Raw genomic sequence first — 21,630 nt, 5'->3', positions numbered from 1 at the left:
CTGGGTATGAGAAGCAGTGTCTTACCATGATGTTATGTTGCATGGTTGATGGACGAAAACTGCTGCCCTACCTCATTTTTAAGCAGAAAACGCTTCCATCCATAAAGGTTTTCCCTAAAAACGTCGGTGTGCGCAAGAGAATGGATGGATGAGGTGCCATAGTCGAAGATTAGGTGAAGACCATTTGGCAACGTCATGCCGGGGCCCTGTTCAAAGAGTCACTCCTAGTTCCCGACTCCTACCGCGGCCACTAGACAGATGCCGTAAAGTCAATGGTTTCGAAAGGCAGTACGGACATTGCGGTGATACCCGCAGAAATGACGAGCCAACCGCTTGCCGTTGCAATCAACTAGCCCTTTAAGGATATGCTGCGAAGCACTACAACGACTGGCTGACGCTTCAGGACCACCAGCTCACACTGACCTGGGCGCATCAGGTGTGCTTCGCTTAGCCAAGTGGCGAACTGGGTTGCTGCGGCATGGGAGGAAATTCTGGCTGAACTGATTTTGCGGGTCTTCTGCAAGTGCAGCGTCTTGATAACGTGAGACGGAAGCAAAGACAGTGCGCTGTGGGAGGAAGCCAGCGACAAAGAGGACGGCGATGTCAGCGATGTTGACGAACACAATGAGTGAACATTCGACGTGCTACGACGAGCGTCGCAAGCTTAATAAAATGCATGTTCTAGTCCTATTCAATGTCTGTTTTCATTCGGCTTACATTCGAGTAAACTCTTTTTTTATTTTCTGAGTTTATGAATTTCGGGGGTTGGCCTAAAATCGGGGCCGGCCTAGATTCGAGTAAATACGCTAGTCGCTGGACTACTCGTCCCCGCTTGCGCCATTGTCCTTGCTAGTGCTATCGTCATCATTGCTGCTGCGGTCGCACAGCACGTTGTTCTAACATCGTCGCCCCGTGAAATCCCGCACTTCGCAAACAACCGCACCACGGCGTGGAACAGCTGAAAATTTTGCCTCCCTGCAATTGTCACACCTGCATCACCCATTTCGATACATCGAACTTGCGGCAGAGCGTGCAGTTGTTTGTTTCTTCAGCGTAAAGAATTACAGCCATCCTGAATGTAGGCGTGAATGAGTGCTGAACACTTACCGGACCCAGAGCACAAGTGACAATTGATGAAGCATTATATTAAAAGCTAGTAAAACGTGGCCGGCAGTCAAGTCAAATGTGTCGAACAGAGCCAAAGAGAATCTATGCATAAACAGTGTGATCTCTTCCATCAGCTACCGACATTCCCGGAAAGGTTGCGTTCTGAGTGTGGCCCCTCCATTAACTGTTGACACACCCATGAGCGCTGAGTGCGCAGTTAAAAGTAAAAAAATATAATAATAAAGATCCTTCCAAACAATTGCACAGAATAGCCGGATGTTGCTGGATAGCTCTGCAGAGCAAACCTTAAATTGCTACCACGCTGTAACATCCCTAATTCTAGTCTGTCTCGCCTTCATTTATGGTCCTTGCTTTGGTTTCGATTGTAAGATGACCCCCCTCCCCCCCCCAGCTTTGGATTTTAAGATTAAAAAACAAATAGGCTGACTATTAATAATGTAAATACGGAGCAGTGATTATGAGGTTGCATATTCATGTAGTCAGTGTGAAATGAGTGAAGCCATTTGGATCATTGCTGCGAATCACTGGCGTGGAAAGAAAACGAAAGAAGGTGTCCTGGCAAAGCACTCCTTTCGTAGATTGCTTTCATTTACCCTTTTCGCATAGTGCTTTTATGAACATGATAAACCCTTAACATTGCCCGGTGAACATTGCTTACATCCACTGTCTGTTTGTTGTCCATTGCCCTTGGTTGCCCATTTTTCAGTTGCAATAGAAATTGCACTCACGGATGGGGAGATATTAACTTTCCACACCCTCTTCATGGCTGATTGGTGATGGCTGGATGCTCGCAGTGAGCGATGAATGACGATGGCACGTTGGCCGGAAATGGTATACACGGCGGTTAGCAGTACAAAGAGCACTTCGGGTCTTCATCCTGCTCGTCCGGCGACACGTTGCCGGTTGGGGCAACAACTCTAATTTATTAAATAAGCAAACAATATAAGAACAGAAAGTTGGGCTAGTTGGTGTGGATTCATACTTGGCAGCGAAAAAAAACGAGGACAAAAGCGAACGAGGAGACACAATACAAAAAGCGAACGAGGAGACACAACACAAGCGCTTGTGTTGTGTCTCCTCGTTCGCTTTTGTCCTCGTTTTTTTGCGCTGCCAAGTATGAAGCAAACAATACTTATTTATTAAAAACGGGATTGAAATACAAGGCAAATGAGAAAAAGCCAGTTTTAATGAGGCACGGCGTACTCCCCCAACTCTTTATTTGCAGCTCAATTTAAGCTCTTCGATAATTGGGCAGAGCTTTACTATTCCAGCTCTTACCCAATTTCGACCAATAGCAGTACAATGGCACCACACATACAAATGGGCGGAGCCCAAGGCTCGCTAGAGCCCGGCTCTGTGGAGCCCCGAACCTCCTTGAAAGTGCAGGGCATGCGATTTCGCGTACACAGCTTGAAACATGTGCAGCCCATCAAGGCGCCCTCTGCATCGCCTTTGCCGTCTCTGCTGACAGTGAAAGGAACCTCCACAGCGGGGAAAGGTCGTCAGCCCTTTGTGATCCCGACAAGGCCGTTCGTGGTCTCACTCCTGGTTTCCCACAGCCTTGGGCAGCGTCTGAAGCGTGCGCCGCGCTGTCATTGTTCTACCCCTCGTGCACGGCCGGTCAGCAGGGGGCGAGACAGTGAGACGCGCAGCAGTGAGCGGGGGCAGTGAAAAGCCATCTGCTCACGGTGTCGACAAGTGTACAATAGTGAGTCGTGGCCGGAGCCGAAAAGAATTAGCGCTGGTGTCATGCCATTCACTAAGCTCCCCTCGACCCCCACGGAAACGACAGCTCTTGGGAAACGGGGAAACGACCCACCGGCTTCATAGGCGGGAGGATGGGGATTGACTTAACAGGGAGGATGAGGATTGAGCTGCAGGACTTGTGTTACCTTTTTGTAGCTAAGTAAAAGCTCGTTAATGCGGACCCCTTTCATTGGGGAATCCAGATTATCTGAAGTTTCAGCTCGGTCCCAGCCAACACCCATACACATAAATATATGGCGTGGGATGCTTGCTAATTCGGACACTTGTGCCAGTTAATTCAAATGGGCTCCTGAAGCGAGGCTATGTCCAGGCATGAGTGGCACAGCAAAAGATCACCGCCAACATAACACAGCTGAGCACCGTTTCGGATGCTGATTGGCACATTGCTGGTGTTTTCTTACCCCTCCCCGACCTCCTTTTTTGCTCGCTGCTTCAGCACCATTTCTTTCGACTGTGTCCACATGGCTCCATTCATCTGGTGCGACGAAACTGAGCACTTGTCACGTACCGTTCACTGTTTCTGCGGTGAAATCTCCTCACACGTGATGGTGCCACTTGTGATGGGTGCAACACGGTAGCCGTGGAGCTGCACCGCGTTGCATCGTGAAGGATGCCGGAGGCCCTTATTAATTTGGAGCAGTTCTGCTTTGATGCTCTCAACAGTATGCTTGCAATACAGCATTCATGGAAGCATGAAAAATAGTCACTGCCGCACTATTCTCGTTCCTTGATGTTCAAATTAATGAGCTTTTACTGTTAGTTCCGAGTCTGGTTCTGTCATGGTTTTGTGCAACGTTGCATGTAGTACTTTTTAATGCACTAGGAAACTATGACAGCAGCGAGACAGTGTAGGTGTTACTTCTCTTAAAGTGACTTGTTTGCACAGAGCATTGGGCGGTTGTAGGTCAGGTCAGTGTGCATGCACATTGTTTGGTGACTGACATTCTGTGCAGGAGAAACACCTGCATGCAGTTGTGGTTGCTACCAAGAAAGCCTTGGGCTTAAATTTTTGAAGCCGTGGCTTTTTTTCAGTCGAATTGCTGGGCTGCTGTCGATGCCTTCCACCTGGGATAAATGACATTTCTTGCCTGAAAGATATTACTTGACTTGTTTTTAAAGGTTGTGAGGCTGTCCATGTTTGAACAGCAATGCATCAGCACAATAACAAACACGAAGCTTACAGAGCAGTGAAACAAGTCTTGGGCTTGTGTTGCATACAAGTAGCTAAGAGTGATGATAGGCAGCTGAGACTGAAGTATGCAAGAACCCGTGCAAAAAGGTGATATCAGAGTTGTTTGAGGCTGCATGATTGTGGGCTGTGTTTGGGCAGTAATGCAACAACACCATGCAGTGCTCCATTTTGTGGGCCATTGAAGTTGCGAGTTAAGCGCCACAAAACAATAGAGAGTTATAGCATATCGTTACCGTTTACCGTGTTACCGGACGCCGGATTTCCCGGTTAGTGCGGCGCACGCCAGAAGACGTTTTAGCGTGCCGTCTCTCCCGTAACAAGTTACCGTAGGGCTAATACGAGTGATGATGATGGCAGATGCCCAGCTTTTAATGATAAAATAACGGATGCATTGCAATCATTTCTATGAAGTGAAATGCTACACTTTAATAATCTTTTTCTCTTCATATAAAGACGTACCGACCACACTTCAGCTAACAGCCGACTCAGCGGCTTTTCAAATGTGCCCGTGAAGCTAGACACCTTTGCCTACCCTGGCCAGTAGACAATTTCACTACGTAGACCTCAGTAAGCTTGCATACACAGTGCACGTTGCGTTGCGAGCGCTGTAAAAAAAAAGCACAACTACAACACCTGTCCGCCGTGCCGCAACGTCGCTTCTTTATGTGTTTGGATGTGAACACCGTGGCGCCATCTAGTGGCAGTAAGTTAAAGCGCGCCAACACCGCGCCGGAGAAACTTTTTTATTTTCTAAAAATACTGATGAATATACCAAGAGAATTACCAGTCTTTTTTTTTTTTAGGAAAAAATTCATGCAAATATAGAAAAATGTTAAATCGGGCACGAAACTGAAGAGCTGCAGTGTAGTCGTTGCTATTTGGCTATGTACACGACATATAGTCAGGCTTAACTGCTCAAAAATCGGCAGATAATCTCAAAAACATGGCCTAGTTGTTACTCAAACCTCAACGTATGAGTGAGAGTTTGCAAATTAAAAGCGAATGCCTTCATGTATGGCGAGAAATGGCGCCGAAGAACATGGCGGCGGTGCTGTGTTTGGTCCGAAGCGGCCGTGCAGGGCGCCGCCATGTTTGTTTACAAGCGAACGCTAACTCTCTCCAACGCTAAAAGGGATTCCGTAAAGTGTTTGCGCACCGGTAAGTGGCGGCGCATGCGCAGACGTCGCTTGCCGGGCCTGGTAAACGGTAACGTAAACACGGTAACGATATGCTATAACTCTCTAATGACAAAATTTACTGTCTGGGATCTTGTGGCACTGCAACTGTAAGGTAAATAGGCATCTTGCAAAGCAACGACTCCAGGACTGTTTGCCCACCTTGCGGGCAAATTAGTGACAGTACCTGTACACTCCCCCAATTAAATGAAATCATCATCAGCATCGAGGCTAGTATGCAGAGATGAACGTAGGAGTTTTTAGCTACTGTGTACGACAGCAGCTATTTCCTGAGATAAAGTTCTTTAGGTCTTTCAGGGTCCATAGACGTGCTATAGGGCAGAAACATGGAGGCTAATGAAAAGGGTTCGGTTTAAGTTAAAGACAATGCAGCGAGCCATGGGAATAAAAATGATAGGTGTAATGTTAAGATTGGATTGGATTGATCATAGAAGGTTGTGGACAAGTACTACACCAAGGTGGCCAAATCCTGCTCTGGTGAGAGAGTGCGTTGTCGGTTCTGGTCACCGAGATCAGGCCGCACTCCAGGCCTGGCTGTGCAATTCCATCGACACACGGATTTTTTTTCTTTTTTGAAACCCGGTGGAGAATTGCGCGGCACCAGGATTCGACCCCCGGTCCTCTTGCACGCGAGGCGGATGATCTACTTCTACGCCATTGCTCTACGCCATCGCTAAAAATGAAATCGACTTCATACTATGCGCTAAACCTGGCATCATTCAGGATGTGGCCGTCCTCGGGAAGGTGCGTTGTAGCGACCACAGAATGGTAAGGTCTTGAATTAGCTTAGACTTGAAGAGGGAACGGAAGAAGCTAGTGAAGAGGAAGACCATTAACGAGTTAGCCGTAAGAGGGAAAGCACAGGAGTTTAGGATAGCGCTGCGAAACAGATATTTGGCTTTAACTGAGGAAGACGATCTTGATGTTCATACAATGCACGATAATCTGACATCAATAATTACTGAGTGCGCAATAGAAGTAGGCGGTAGGACAGTTCGACAGGATACCGGAAACCTATCTCAGGTGACGAAAGATCTGATTAAGAAGCGCCAAAACATGAGGGCGTCTAACCCTACCGACAGAATAGAACTAACAGAGCTATCAAAGTTAATAAATAAGTGCAAGGTAGCCGACATAAGGAAGTTTAATATGTAGAGAATCGAGCATGCTCTAAAGAACGGAGGTAGCCTAAAAGCAGTGAAGAGGAAACTAGGCATAGGTAAAAACCAGATGTATGCATTAAGAGACAAGCAGGGCAATGTCATTAGCAATATGGACAAGATAGTTAACGTAGCCGAAGAGTTCTACACAGACCTGTACAGTAGCCAATGTAAGCAGAGCATTAATGAGAAAGACAGCAGTGCACAGCAATGCGTCATCCCGCCAGTAACGAAAGATGAAGTAAAGAAAGCCTTGGAAGCAATGAAATGGTGAAAAGCAGCTGGGGAGGATCAGGTAACAGCAGATCTGTTGAAGGATGGAGGGGACATCGTGCTAGAAAAACTGGCCACCCTGTATACGCAATGCCTTCTGACCTCGACTGTACCAGAAACTTGGAAGAATGCAAACATTATCTTAATTCATAAGAAGGGAGACGCCAAGGACTTGAAAAATTACAGGCTGATCAGCTTACTATCCGTTGCCTACAAGGTATTTACTAAGGTAATCGCTAATAGAGTCAGGGCAACGTTAGACTTTAATCAACCAAATGATCAGGCAGGCTTTCGTAAAGGATATTCCACAATAGATCATATTCACACTATCAATCAGGTGATAAAGAAATGCGCAGAATATAACCAACCTCTATATATAGCATTCATTGATTACGAGAAAGCATTCGACTCGGTGGAAACCTCAGCAGTTGTACAGGCATTGCGTAATCAGGGGGTAGAAGAGCCCTATGTCATAAATACTGGAAGATATATGTAGCAACTGCACAGCTACTATAGTCCTCCATAAAGTCAGCAGTAAAATTCCAATAAAGAAGGGCATCAGGCAAGGAGACACGATCTCGCCAATGCTGTTCACCGCATGTTTACAGGAGGTATTCCGAGGACTGAATTGGGAACAGTTGGGAATAAGAATAAATGGAGAATACCTAAATAATCTGCGATTCGCTGATGACATTGCCTTGCTGAGTCACTCAGGAGGTGAACTGCAAATCATGATCAATGAGTTAGACAAGCAGAGCAGAACGATGGGTTTAAAAATTAACATGCAGAAAACCAAGGTAATGTTCAACAGCCTTGCAAGGGAACAACAGTTCACAATTGGCAGCGAGAGCCTGGAAGTTGTGACGGAATACGTCTACTTAGGGCAGGTAGTGACAGCTGATCCGGATCATGAGAGGGAGATAACTAGAAGGATAAGAATGGGGTGGAGCGCATATGGCAAGTTCTCGGAGATCATAAGTAGCAGTTTACCAATTTCCCTCAAGACAAAAGTGTAAAACAGCTTTATCTTACCGTTACTCACCTACGGGGCAGAAACGTGGAGGCTAACGAATAGAGTTCAGCTTAAGTTAAGGACAACGCAGCGAGCCATGGAAAGAAAAATGATAGGTGTAACGTTAAGAGACCGTAAGCGGGCAGAGTGGGTGAGGGAACAAACACGGGTTAATGACATCCTAGTCGAAATCAAGAGAAAGAAATGGGCTTGGGCAGGGCATGTAATGCGAAGGCAAGATAACCGCTGGTCCTTAAGGGTAACGGATTGGATTCCAAGAGAAAGTTAACGCAGCAGGAGACGGCAGAAGGTTAGGTGGGCGGATGAGATTAAGAAGTTTGCAGGCAAAGGGTGGTTGCAGCTGGCAAAGGTCAGAGTTAATTGGAGAGACATGGGAGATGCCTTTGCCCTGCAGTGGGTGTAGTAAGGCTGATGATGATGATGATAAATGTTGAGACCGGAAGCAGGCAGAGTGGGTGAGGGAACAAACGCGGGTTAATGACATCCTAGTCGAAATCAAGAGAAAGAAATGGGCTTGGGCAGGGCATGTAATGCGAAGGCAAGATAACCGCTGCTCCTTAAGGGCAAGGGAGTGGATTCCAAGAGAATGCAAGCATAGCAGGGGGGGCAGAAAGTTAGGTGGGCGGATGAGATTAAGAAATTTGCGGGGATATGGTAGTCACAGCTGGCAAAAGACAGGGTTAATTGCAGAGACAAAGGAGAGGCCTTTGCCCTGCAGTGGGTGTAGTCAGGCTGATGTTGATGATGATGACACACGCTTACCAGGCAGCTCTAACTTCTTTGTGCAGTTATTCATTTTTAAGGTTGTCAGACATAATATCTAGCATCAGAACATCAGACAATTGAATCTTTAATTGCGAGAAAATCTAGCATCAGAACATCAGACAATTGAATCTTTAATTGCGAGAAAAAACTCACGCATGTGTGTGGGTTTGTCTTTTATTAATGAAACTGTCAGCACAGCAGAGATCAATGATATACCATGCCAACTCACAGGAAACTTACACTTTGGCATGAGAAATGTAAAGCAGTTTCCTTTCACATGGTCAAACTCGAGTAAATGCCAGCAGTGCACACGGGACCTCGAACACTGTCTGGGAAGCCTCAAGTGCGCGCCCTTTTGATGAAGCAATTAGAGAGATCATTTTAGCCATTTTCTCAAACCAACAAGATACACAGGTTTATTTCCTAAATTCTCACAAATGTGTGGCCTGGGCCGGAAGACATCTTTGGTTTAGAGTCAAAAATAGTTCTTCTTTTTTTTTGTGGACCCACTAATTGTGTTGGCAGGGAAGAAAAGGCTAGGAAGTACAGCTATGACTCAAAGGAGCAGTGACAGGATGAGGGCTGCATGAAGTGTGAGCATTGGGAACATGGAGGAAGGAAAACATGGGAGAGGCCCTCGCTATCCGAGCTGCATGACAAAAACTGCCGTGCCGGAAGTTGCATGTCTTTGCAAGGGCTACTGGGAGTCTTTGGCCGATAGCGCAGCCAATATCAATGTTGGGCACAGCGGCGTCATCTGCTTCATTGCGTGCTGCGCTGGTGCACAGAGACGGTGGCCAACTAGGTGGGAAGCCATCAGGTTCGGCTCCAAAAAATGTGATGTAACAGCTTCTCCTTATTAATTCTTTCCTTCCTCCATGGTCGACAGCTGTGTATTAACTGTGCCAACTGGGTGTGCCAACTGGGCGCTGTTTGTCATGTGTGGCACGCAGGGTGGTCTACCTGTTCCAGTACCTGCCACAGTCGCGCGAGATTTTCTGCACGCACCTTGCGGATCCTGGGGAGTTTGCTGTGTTGCCCGACTGGTACCTGCAGGCGTTCGACGCCACGTGACGCACCGGTTGCGGCCTAGCGTACCTGCCTTTGAAGCACCACCCAATGGGGGTGCACGCATATATTGATGTATCGCAGAAGCATGCGACGAGACAAGAGTTTGATGGGGCTTTCTGTGAGGTCACGTCCGACAGCTGCCTCGAGCAAGCATATAACGGAGATAGCCACTGGTTGCTTGTTTGTGCATAAATGTTGCAAAATGCAAAGTTTGCATAGATGCCAAACACGCACTCCTAAACGTGGGAGGCACAGATGTGACAGAGGTGGTGAACATCATTGCCAGTTGCACCTTCCAGGCTACTTTGCTTCTGGTGTAGTTTCGTACTAGGGGCTCTGGAGGGCAGTCTTGCACTCTGAACATTCACCCACTCAGGGGATGGTGGGCGAGTTGATGGAATTGGATTCAGATTTGCTTGTGGCTTATTTGTTTCTGATCAGATTTCCTATGTTCTCACTCTACATTTATAATGGTACAAGGCAGCAACATGCTTCTCTTTGTTTTTGTATACAAGTAACCAACATTATCGTGCAATGTTTTGGCTCCACCAGAATTGCTGTGGATGTAATGGTGATCTGTGTCTGTGTGCTCGGCAAATATTTGAACGGTGGAAGGAACCGCGGATGCTATTTTAAGCATGAAATGCTTTTAGCAGCCATTCTCTGCAAATTCAGGCGAACATCTTTGGGAAATTGTGGCACACTTGAGGCCAAACACAAAGCAAAACTTATCCGGAAACTTACAAACCTCTCTGTCAGAATGCTGGCTGGCAGAAAAAAGAAAGCTTGTTACCCTATAGTCCTGAGCAGGATTCGAACCAGCGCGAGCACGAACAGAGCAACCTCATTTTCTGACACCTTAGACCACCCTGCCAGTACTGCAGCCTCTTGCAGTGCGTGCTCTAACTGGTAGCCTCTCACATAAATGTTCTTGCACCGTCTTCCTCATATTTTGTCCGTTCGTTCTGCACTTCCAAACCGTGATACCAGCCAGGAAGACCTTGCACGCTGCCCATGTTGAAAAAGCAAGCTGGGGAAGGTGGTGGCCCGTCCAGTGCCTAAAAGACATGGCCAGCACCCAAGTGCAGCCACCCCTCTCTGTGAGGCAATGTGCTATGCCTTTTCCAAATGCATTTCATGCTTACGCTTACCGTAAAATGGGGCTACTTTGTGACAGATTTCGTACATTTTCATGCTCTAGCTGAACAATTATCAACATAAAGTCGAATGAATAGTGACATAACGTTGCTAAAACCTTCCCTCACACGACGGTATGTTCTACAAATCCGCATCTTTAATACAAGCGGCTATATCCAGGTTAAAAGCTGTCACAAAGTTGCCCCGTCGTGTGGGGCAACTCTGTGACAACGTTGTTTTTGCCTGAATATGATTGGGAAAAAAAGGACTGGCACAAAGTTACCCCATCAAAAGTTTATTTACATTATCTACAATTGGTTTCTGCTCTGGCAACATAACAATTGTATTACAAATTATTCATACATGTACCTCCTCAATCAAGATATTTTACTTCAAAGATGCCTCGCTTGCCTACCGGCTTAGGGGATTCAATTGTGTACAAAACTTCTTCTTTTGAGTACAAAATAGCGTCTTCGTGGTCCAGCCATCTCCAATTCTTTTTGGACCTCTCCATAGTGCTGACGATGTACCCCTTAGGTTTGACTTCCGTCACTCTTCCCGGGAAAAGTTGCCCTTCGAAGTTCACTACAACAAAGTCATCCACCTTGAAAGTGATTTCTCCACAACCCGTACCGCGGACCCTCGGGACGTTCCTAGTATTTGGAATCATGGAAGTGGTAGGACTGTCTGTTTCCGATAGGTTGCTTCCGGAGGGTACCTCGGAATCACTTGTATCTTCTTCCGACCACCTTTTGTTGTCGCCATGCTGACCATCTGAAGACGATTCGCTGTCACTGCTTTCTTCTGCGCTGTCGTCCTCAAGAGAAGACCTCTTCCTAGGTCGTCTAGCTCTGATACCGGAGGAAGAGCTGCCCTTCTTTCCGGTTGTCGGTTTTCCCGTCCTGATGGCTTCTTCTACTTCGGCAACCGATATGCTTTTCCCCGCTGGGACGTTGAGCATCTTCCTCCTTTTGGTGGCCCGCTTTCCAGTCACCTCTTTTCTTTTTTTATTTAATTCCTCCAAGAAGACATCCCCTACGACGTCTGTCATGGATTTCAAGCTTTCCTCGAGGACTGATTTAGGAAGCCGTTGAAGAACCTCGGTCTTGTCCAGGGGGAAAATCCCGGTCTTCCGGAATCCTGACTTCAGGTTTGTTTTAATATTTTCCTGCAATTTGATCGCCATTTTTTTTAGTAGACCGGGCAATTCGTCCTTTGGCACGGAGGTGCAGCGGCTTCCAGAGGTTGACTCTTTCCATTCCGCCAAAAGTGAACGCCAAATTATCTTCAGGCTACGAAAAACGGCGACATCGAGAGGCTGGAGTAGATGAGTCGCATTCGGTGGGAGCGCGATGAACTTCACATTGTTTTCTTCGCAGAGACGAAGCACTTCGAGGCTAATGTGGGAACTCAAATTGTCACCGATCAGAGCTTTCGGACCATCTTGCTTTTTCAATATGGGGAGCATGAGTGACATGAACCAATCTTCGAAAACCCGGTGATCGAACCAACCAGATTTCTTTCGATTATACCGGGCCCCCTTTGGTCCATTTTCTGTCCATGTTGACCAAAGCTTTTCTGCTTTGTAATTGACGTAAAGTGGAGCCAACTCTCCCGCAGCACTTCCACAAACCATAATCGAAGTACAGGCTTTTGATGCGTTTTGAATTTTTTCTGGATATTTAGCTCCTCTTCTAGTTATGACTTTTTGGCTCCCTGGATCATCCTGTACATTTGTTTCGTCGTAGTTCCAAATGTTCTCGCCCGGAATACCAGCTAGCTCTTTCTCCAGATGGCCAAAAAACGTGTCAATCACTTCTGCATCCGTTGAGGCCCTTGCATATGTGATGTTTTTTGACACGCGTTCAGAGAGGATATCTTTGTGGCGTTTCATAAAAGAGTTTGCCCACTCCTTACCGGGAAAGTTGCCATCTTTAAAGGCGGACACTTTTCTTCCCGTTCGGTCGAGATACGCCTTCACCACACAACGCAAGTCAAACTTTGTCATTGGGAAGCCAAAGGAAGACATTGCGATTGCATGAGCAATCAACCTCTGCTCCTCCTCTTCCGTAAAAACAGGTTGGCGACCAACTTTTTGAGCTGGTCGATCGAGTAAACCCCGAGCCTGTTTGGTCTTCAACCACAAGGTGTTCCGATGAATATTGAACCTAACAGGAAAAACAAACAACACATAAGACATACGTAACGGTAATGCGTAGGTAAGGACCTAAAAACAAGAAAAAAAAGATGTTTTAATAGTACTCACGAACCTTTCAGATGCTGCCCTCAATGACAATTTCTTTGAAAGGACCAACTGAACGGCATTATTCAACGTTTCTTGGCCATAATTTTGGTACGGCCGTGCACCAAGCTTCCGTTTATAATTCCTCATCTTTCTTAAACGCTGAAAAATACAAAAGACAACATATAATTTAAATTAAAAACAGAGCGGGGTAACTTTATGACAGTTGGCGTGTCACAAAGTTACCCCGCGAAGTATCAACATCTGAGTTTCTTTTCTGTAAACCTAAACAAACATGACTTGATTAAACTTATATTACAGATTATTGTAGCCTACATATTAGCAATCAGAATTACATACCTGTTTTCGCTATTTTTCTCGTGCAGACGGGTCGAGCACACAAAGTTTACGGTGCTTCAGCAATGCGCCCTGAAACACGATTCAACCTGTCGGCGACTAGAGTGGCTTCGGAGCGCGGGAACTTCGGCCGGCTGCCGCTAGATGGCACCACATGTCAGGCGAGCCTGTTGAGTGGCTCGTAGCTTATTGGCGGCACCTGTTCGTGGCGCGAGATTTAAAATACAAAAACCAAGCGCGTGGCACAAAGTAACCCCTGCAGTCACAAAGTAACCCCATTTTACGGTACTCTCGATCATCAGAGAGACTATAATTTTTTGTTTAATGCGAAGTGGATTTTACAGCTCAAGTCCTACACACTCATGTTCTGATTGCAGACTGTCGTGCTATGGAACGATTGGTGCTTCCTTCATGCCATGACAAACCTGCGTGTGCCATTTCAGAAGTGTCACTTATTGCTTTCCACTGGTAGAGTGTCTCTCAAAATTGATGGAGATAAACATGTCACCATGGAAGTGACATGGTGCCATGTTGAAAAAGGGGGTGCCAATGCCAAGCAGATATGCAGCCAGACTTTGGCTCTGGACTTGTTTGCACACCTCATTCAATATTCAGTGTAATTACCAGTGGATTGAGTACTGTATTTATCCAATTCTAACACGCACCCGATTTTCGTAGTCAAGAAGAAGAAAAAGCTTACTTATCCCGATATCTAATGCGCACGGATAATTTGTGATTGATAAAAATGAGAAACTTGTGCAAGAGGGATGGGCGATTTAATCCTGGTACTTTATTCCTCATCGCTTGGTCCGTGGCGTTTGGTCTGCTTTGTTGATTTGCCCCGGTAGCCGCCGTAAGGAAATCACATAACGCTGAAAAGCACTAAGCGTATCCTTAAAGGCCCCTGGCAATTTTTAACATGTGCAGGTTCGCCTCTGAAGGGAGAAGCTTTTCCTTTTAAAAACTTTGATATTCAGTTTCTGCTGACCTTAAAGTCACTCCTGGACCAACCACGATGCTTAGCCAGCTCCAGAGCTTTTACCTTGGGCATCTTGGTCATGACTGGCATGTGGTCCACTTGAAGTGTTTTAGCAAAATGCACCAGTTCGTCTCCTATACCTGGGAACTGACCTCTCCAAGGCTTGTTTAACCCTTTGCGGGTGGACTTGCTGAGGAAGATGCGGCCTTTCTGCTTCCTCCATTCATGAACACGCGTTTCCGGCACGCCGTAAGCATGTGCAGCGGCTCTGCTGCTGTCAGTCTCTGTGCGCAGGACTTCTTGAAACCGGCCTCGCAGTGGAAGTGGCGGACCGTTGCCTCTGCCATCAGGAAGTGTGTAAGCGCAACGATTTCTACAGCATAAAACAATTCCGGAATGGCTTTGCTTTAAACTATGCTCCCAGAGTCCGCGACATCATTGCTGACACAAGCAAACAGCTTCAGCGCCATCTTGAAATTGCAGTGACGATGGGTGCAATGAAATTTGCACTCTTTCGGTTTGGTATCCTGTTCTAACCTGCATGCTGCTTTATGGGGGTTTTTTTATTTTAAAAAGGTGCATCTTAGAATCGGGTAAGTACGGTAATGCACCACAACTGCGTGCGCTGTAAAACACCGCGCACAGAAAGACCGAACACTAGTAAAGGATGGCACAAACAAGAATGCAGCTGAGGCAAAGTTTAAAGACACCTCTTCTTGGTGAGCATATGCGCATCAATTCAGCGTGTGTGAAAAACTGAAGAAATAAAGAGGACATGATGACTCTGTGTTGTTGAGGTAAAAAAAAAAAAAACTGACAGATGATTACAATAGGTGGTAATGCGAGATTTGAGCTCTTCACACGCCACCTGCCACCGCCTAGTGCCACCACCTTCCAGGTGGCATTTCACTCTGCTACTTGGAGAACAGCTATGCCGACACAAAACACAGGAATGGGTGCATAAGAGCGTGCTCTAAAAATACGGAACAGCAGCAAGAAGTTCTGATATGTGATACCAGCGTATGCAATGGTGGACACATCATGAAAGGCGCATCTGAAAAGTTCTACAAAATTGTTAAGAACCTGCATTCTTTGTCCAATGATAAAAACTGACGCAGTGCTTATGCACGAGTCATTATGTGCCGCAGTTATGTTGGAGGCCTCTAAAATCTTCCTGCCAACTTTCTGCTTTCCATGGTCAATGATTTTTGTTGCACTCAAGTCGGGCACACACTCGTCCTGGTTGTCTCTTGTGCAGTGTATGTTATTGGACCTATGTGAGATGTGAGCAATGCTGGCAATTGTTCACAACGAGAGTGTCCCGTTTCACTTGAAGGACGACCGGAACGGGGCTGATCTTCAGTGGTCATTTATCCCCTTTTAAACCGACTAAACCATTCGTACACTTGCATTTTACTGAGATCATGTTTTTTTTAAGCTGTTTTCATCATCGCAACAGTTTCTGCTGCGTTCCTGCCGAGTAAAAAACAAAACTTCACAGCCGGACGTTGTTCGTGAGAATCTACCATTTCTTCATTTCACTAGTGCACTACAGACACAGATAGAACTGCTAGAGAAACCACATGCATCACTGCTGGTTGACACCACTTGGCATACTGACTCAGGTCTTCCCACAGCGCCCTAGCAATGCAACCTTGTACAAGTACACGATGCGTAGGAGTAAGATTCCAGTTATTTTTGGGTCCTGCCTCGTACGCCGTTTCTCGTCATTCCAGCTCTTGAAGCAGGCTGGCTCAATTGCTGTAGTGAATTAAAACTATGTATCAGCGATTATATATTTTAGTTCTCTTCATTGCACATGTGATCTAAACACCAACTACACGTCACAGCCATCATTCGATTGATTAAACCGAAACCGAAAAAAGCATCAAGAAGAAATTCAATTACAAATCAAATAGTGGTCGTAGGTGAATACCGTGTGGTGAACCACTGATTTTAATGGGTAACACGTAATTTGAAAGAAGAAGGCACGCATGTAAAATTGGTGTCTATGCACTTACTGTCCAGCGTTTCCGCGGTAAGTAGCGGCCTTGTTGGCAACAGGCAGCAGTGCCACGTTATCCTCCAGTATTCTTTGTATGAAACTGCACGGCTGCTGGCACCCATGGCAATGCTTTGCATTGCATTTATCAATGCAGGCCCACCTTTCTGAGGCATTCTAGCGAAAGAGCACCTATGCCAGCAGCTATGTGTTGGTGGCGGCAATCCGTACCCCACAAATAAGGTTGTGCAAAAAAAAACATATGGCTGGCGGTTTAGAATTGCTAAGCACAAAATATATCACTTGAGGTGTCCACTGACCCAGGGAGCCAGTTACCTATGTGCCTTTCCTTTCCTCAGGAAGGAAAGGTGCATAGCTGCCTCAATTTGTAGGTGGATGCCACCACCTACCCATAGCAGGATTCAGGTGTCCATTGACCCACTGGGCCAGTTACACTTGCTACTCAGGGGCTTCACACACATGCACACACGAAGCTGAAAACCGGGGGTGCGGCTAGAAATGCTTTCGCACTAAAAAAGCAGTGTGCTCTTCCCGAGACTTGGGCCAAAGAGCATTGTGCTATTGTCCTCTAACGTACGGCATAGCACAGCATTCAGCAGCCATCCTTATCTCTGCTTGAGCTCAAGAAAAATATCATGATTGACCCATTTACCTTGATGGCTGTAACCCAATGGGCGGGTGGGCCGCTTGCCACAAGGCAGGCTTCAGACACGGGCGTATGCCCGAAACCGGAAAATGCACCTACTAGTGCTACCACACTAAGAAAAATTTTTAGTACCTTAGTCACAACTATGGAATTTTCACGGAACATGTTTTTGCATGCTTACTATATGTCATTTAATTTTATGTAAAACTAGTACCTGCGCGCATATGTAATATGTTGTGCAACTAGTATTTGCGGAGAGCTGTGAAGAAATTTTGCTGCAAGGAACTTGATGGAGTGCATACCATTGCTTCTTTATGACATCAAGGAATGCAACGAGGATAAAATTATCATCCTGCCTATTGTCGAGTTAGAGGGTTGCCACTCCAGAAACAGGGATACCAACTTTTCTTCCTGTTTCTGCTGTGAAGACTTCAAAATCCCATAGCTTAACTTCTACGACAGGCAGGATGACAATTTTACCTATATTGCAGTTATCGATGCCGAGACAAACCAATGGCATGCATTTCAGCAAGTTACTTAAGTGTACAAGGACTTGTTTTACATGCAATTAAATCATGTATTTAGGATCAGTGCACAAAAATACATTTTTTGAATATTTCAAAATTGTGATATCAATAATTCGTTTTTGTAAACGAGCTTCCCCCTTTACGCTCAGACATAGGGGCGAGAGGTCGGTCGTTGAACAACCAATAGGTTGGACAGTTTCCCGTGCCCAGCACCACTGCTGGTGCATGTTCTCAGAACAATCACCCCTGTGTGGGATGTGTAATGTGCCTTCAGTGGTTATGCTCAAAAATTACTGCGATGCGAGGCCGAATGACCTAGAAGCGATTCTCTCACCCATGAACAAGTCTGCACAGTGCATTGTCTCTTCCATCTGTATTTATATTTTCTTCCTTCATTTGAAATAAATGCTGCCTTGTATAGTATATCAATATGCCTGCACCTTCATGTTGCACAGGGTGCACTAGCCTTGTCAGTGAGTGGTGTCCTTTGTGAATTGTGGCGAATCCCAGCAGTGTTGCGCAGCTTTCAATCTGTCTTATTTGCTGCAGATGCTTGGCTACTCGCTGGGGTGCAGTACGAGGGAATTTTGTACAGTCCAGCTAGAAGTTCATCAAATTAAATATCGCTCCAATCTGTAGCCTGCATTTACACAGCAAATCGCAGCATGTCTCATAACCCATCTGTTGCTTTGGGGTGGTGAACCCCACAAAACCACATGCCACTACCAGAGCCCATTCGGCGAGTATGTGCACGTTCAATAAACTTTGTTCTACACTTGTGTCTGTAACATAGCAAGCACTTTTTATTTTCTTTCCCCCAAGTTCCTACACTCGAGGTATTTTGTCACATTAATTTGCACATCACCGAGAGTCCACAGTTTCCTAAAAAATTTTGTTGTGTGTGCTTACAGCTTTCACTGTATCAGTGAGTGACAATGTGGAATGGCAAATCAGTTTGCTTTCTTTATATCGCCTTTCGTATTCTGTGACATCAGTGTGTGTATATGTTGCTCGAGCTCTTGTTATGCGTGGAAATGGCTACTTTTTTCTTTTCTTTTTCTTTCACTATGCATTCATGGTTATGCTGCATTGCAAGCTTGCAATAAATACTTTCATTCTGGTTGCAATGTTGTGTGCTTCTTTTGAGGAAGCTCAGGGCACCTGCATAGTCTTGCCACTGCTACACTGCTGTGAGCACCACTTTTCCATCTCCTCACAGAGTCCTACTTGTATGGCATGCTTGTTTGCTGCACTCCATTGTTGTGTGGCATGCTATGAATTGGTGGTGGAGTGGGGGTCAGAAAGACATTTACTGTTAAGACTGTACTACTGTAGTCCCCATAGCTAGGGGGATGCCCACCCTCGATCCACCTACCCTCCCCACCACCACCCAAAGTCTGTGTGCTGTGCATTTTAAATGGTGGGGGCTGACATTCCATACAGATACGGCGCACAGTGACTGCAATGTATTGCGCATACATGAACTGATGCTTCTAATTCTGTGCATATGTGCGTCTGTGAAGTGACTCGTACACCATTGGTGGGTTGCTGCTCTGTCATTCCTGCCCCTTGGTGGTGGCAGGGCAAATGAATGACGACAAAGCACAGCTTACAAAGTCGCAAGGCAACTTTATGCACACAAAGCCATGTGAGGAGGCAGAGAAAGCTGGCATATATAAATGCATGAGTGCGCACGTGCCCACTGTGGACAAAGCACCCCGTCCTCTGAAGGCGATGGAGGCTGCAGTGGAAGAAGAGCAAAGGGGAGAGTGGGGGCTAGCGTCCCACTTTTCCCAGTCGGGTGTCAGTCTTGGGATTGGCGGTGATGGCCTGCACGGCCACGATGGCCTCATTGATGCGTGTCTGCAGGTCGCGTAGGTCTTGCACGTACAGCAGCCGAAGCACCTTGGCTGCCTGGTTCAGCACCACATCTGCAGCAATGCAGCACACACAAGGGGGAAGGTGGCAAATGAGCTAGCTTTGCAGGATGATATTTACTCATGCATTTATTAAACCTCAGTGCCCACCACAGAGCAAGGGGCAAACAAAAATCAAAAACAGAGACATCCTAGAAAACAGCACATGTGAGAATCAGCTTGCAAATTTTGCACCATTTTACCGGAAGCATTTCCTGCAACGCAGTCAATACTGCACAACAATTTTGAAGGAACTGGCAATAGCGTCATCACGTCCACAATGGCCAGGCTCTCGAATGTCGGACACTAAGGATAAATCAAAACTCTGTTTCCGACAAGGTAGCAAGCATTAAAAGACAGCAGCAAGAGTACTAACTCCAGCTTCCTACCTCTTTCCGAATTTGCACACAACTGACTACATGTAGCTGAGATTTAACGGTGAGAAGTCAAGGCTACAACACAACGGCAGAGTGGACTTCACACTGTATCACGTATGTCTTAAAAATAAATGTCTCTGTAAAAGCTTGTTAATTTGACTCCCGTTAATCCGGCAATCCAGATAAACATATCTACTGGCTCGGTCCCAGCCAACACCCATGCAAGTCTATGGCGTAGGATGCTCGCTAATTCAGACGCTACGGGTCTTTCGCTGGTTAATTCGAATGGGCTCCCCAAGAGAGGCAGCATCAAGGTAGGACCTGCACTGCAAGAGATCGTCGAAATAGCCTCACTGAAGCCTGAATTCCATGCTGCAGAGTTGCTTGTGGCCCGCGTATCTCTGACAAAGGTGTGCAACAGCAGACGTGACGAACGGACGGTCTGACTGCTTAGTTTCGGTTTCACTTTTCTGAGCTTCATGCCAGCCTGTAGCAAGGGCAGCTTGAATTGGCAAGCCAACCAATGTCAGGCGCTGAATGACTCGTTGCTAGCATTTTCGTCCCCCTCTCCCCTTGGCCACTGCTGAGCGTTTCCTTCGCTTCCGTCCGTGTGGTTCCATTCTTCTAGTGCGCCAGTGAAACTGTGCACTCGTCACGCGCTGTTTGCAGTTCATGCAGTAGTGGTGGTGTCCAAAGTGTCACACCGTGAAATGCCAGGGAGACCCTTGCAATTTCGGAGCAGTTCTGCTTCGATGCGCCTGACAGTTTGACTTATGGTTTATGGGGGTTTAACGCCCCAAAGTGACTGGCTAGGAGGAATGCCGTAGTGAAGGGCTCCGGAAATTTCGAACACCTGGTGTTCTTTAACGTGCACTGACATTGCACAGTACACGAGCCTCTACTAGAGAATTTCGCCTCCATCGAAATTTGACTGCAGCGGCCGGGATCGAACACGCGTCTTTCGGGTCAGCAGCCGAGCGCCATAACCACTGAGTCAGCGTGATGGCCTCTCCTGACAGTACGGACCCAATAGAATATAGATGGAAACTTGAAAATTGTCCCCACTGCACCATTCTTATCTCAAAACCAAACATCTATTGTCAAGTCTTTCACGAGATAAATTTATCGTGATAGAAGCAGTTCCTGACAGCTTTTTCGAGGTCATGAAGTTCAATTTAATGAGTTTCTACTCTACATCAAATTCTGAGAGAAATTGGGGCCGTGTTAAAAACACTCAAGCACTCGAAACCCAAATATGCTTGCAACTTATGATTGAAAGAGCTACAAATTTATTTCATATAGTGCTCATATTCTGCGAAATTGACACTAAGACGTGTTGGACTACAGTAACAATGCTTTGTCATGGATAACGCAGAATAAGGGAGAAAATAATAATTGTACATTGTGGTGTTCAACGTCCCAAAGTGGCACATGCGCTTAGGGATGCTATAGTGGTCGGCTCTGGATTAATTTAGACTGCCTGGAGTTCCCTTCTTTGCATTTCGTGTCCATCGAAACATGGCTGCCATGGCTGGAATTGAACAACCCAAGACCTTGGGATGAGCAACCCAAATCCCAAACCCACCACGGTTGGCGATTGGGAGCTGCTTCACTGCCATTAAGTGGACACGTTTCTTCTCGCCTATTGCTCTGTTTCACTGTGCCAACTTATAGCATGGACAGAATAGAACAAACTTTCCGGGCAAGTTGATGGTGACAGAATTGTGTCAAGAAGCTAAACTGTTCAATGCACTGATTGCATTGCAGTCAATGTAATAAACCTGCTGCGGTGTTCTCTGCACAGAACAATCCAGCGTTTACAAACTGAATGGGTGCATATG

The 21,630-nt window shown here is 46.3% G+C and overlaps 2 protein-coding genes across 2 annotated transcripts in view; one reads left to right on the top strand and one right to left on the bottom strand.

Moving 5' to 3' along the window:
* Positions 1 to 13,129, top strand: part of LOC144099571 (decapping and exoribonuclease protein-like) — a 52,702-nt gene extending 39,573 nt beyond the window's left edge. Inside the window, exon 6 of the mRNA XM_077632990.1 lies at positions 9,468 to 13,129. Within this exon, the coding sequence (XP_077489116.1) occupies positions 9,468 to 9,588 (121 nt within the window). The 3' untranslated portion in view covers positions 9,589 to 13,129. The remainder of the gene's footprint in view (positions 1 to 9,467) is intronic.
* Positions 13,130 to 19,105: 5,976 nt separating this feature from the next.
* Positions 19,106 to 21,630, bottom strand: part of LOC144098049 (RNA transcription, translation and transport factor protein) — a gene marked incomplete at its 5' end in the record, with an annotated part of 363,795 nt that continues 361,270 nt past the window's right edge. Inside the window, one exon of the mRNA XM_077630610.1 lies at positions 19,106 to 19,427. Coding sequence (XP_077486736.1) covers positions 19,273 to 19,427 — 155 coding nt within the window. The remainder of the gene's footprint in view (positions 19,428 to 21,630) is intronic.

Source organism: Amblyomma americanum, chromosome 7, assembly GCF_052857255.1.
Source record: "Amblyomma americanum isolate KBUSLIRL-KWMA chromosome 7, ASM5285725v1, whole genome shotgun sequence".
NCBI classification, from domain to species: Eukaryota; Metazoa; Arthropoda; class Arachnida; order Ixodida; family Ixodidae; genus Amblyomma; species Amblyomma americanum.
This window is presented reverse-complemented; position numbering and strand designations above follow the sequence as displayed.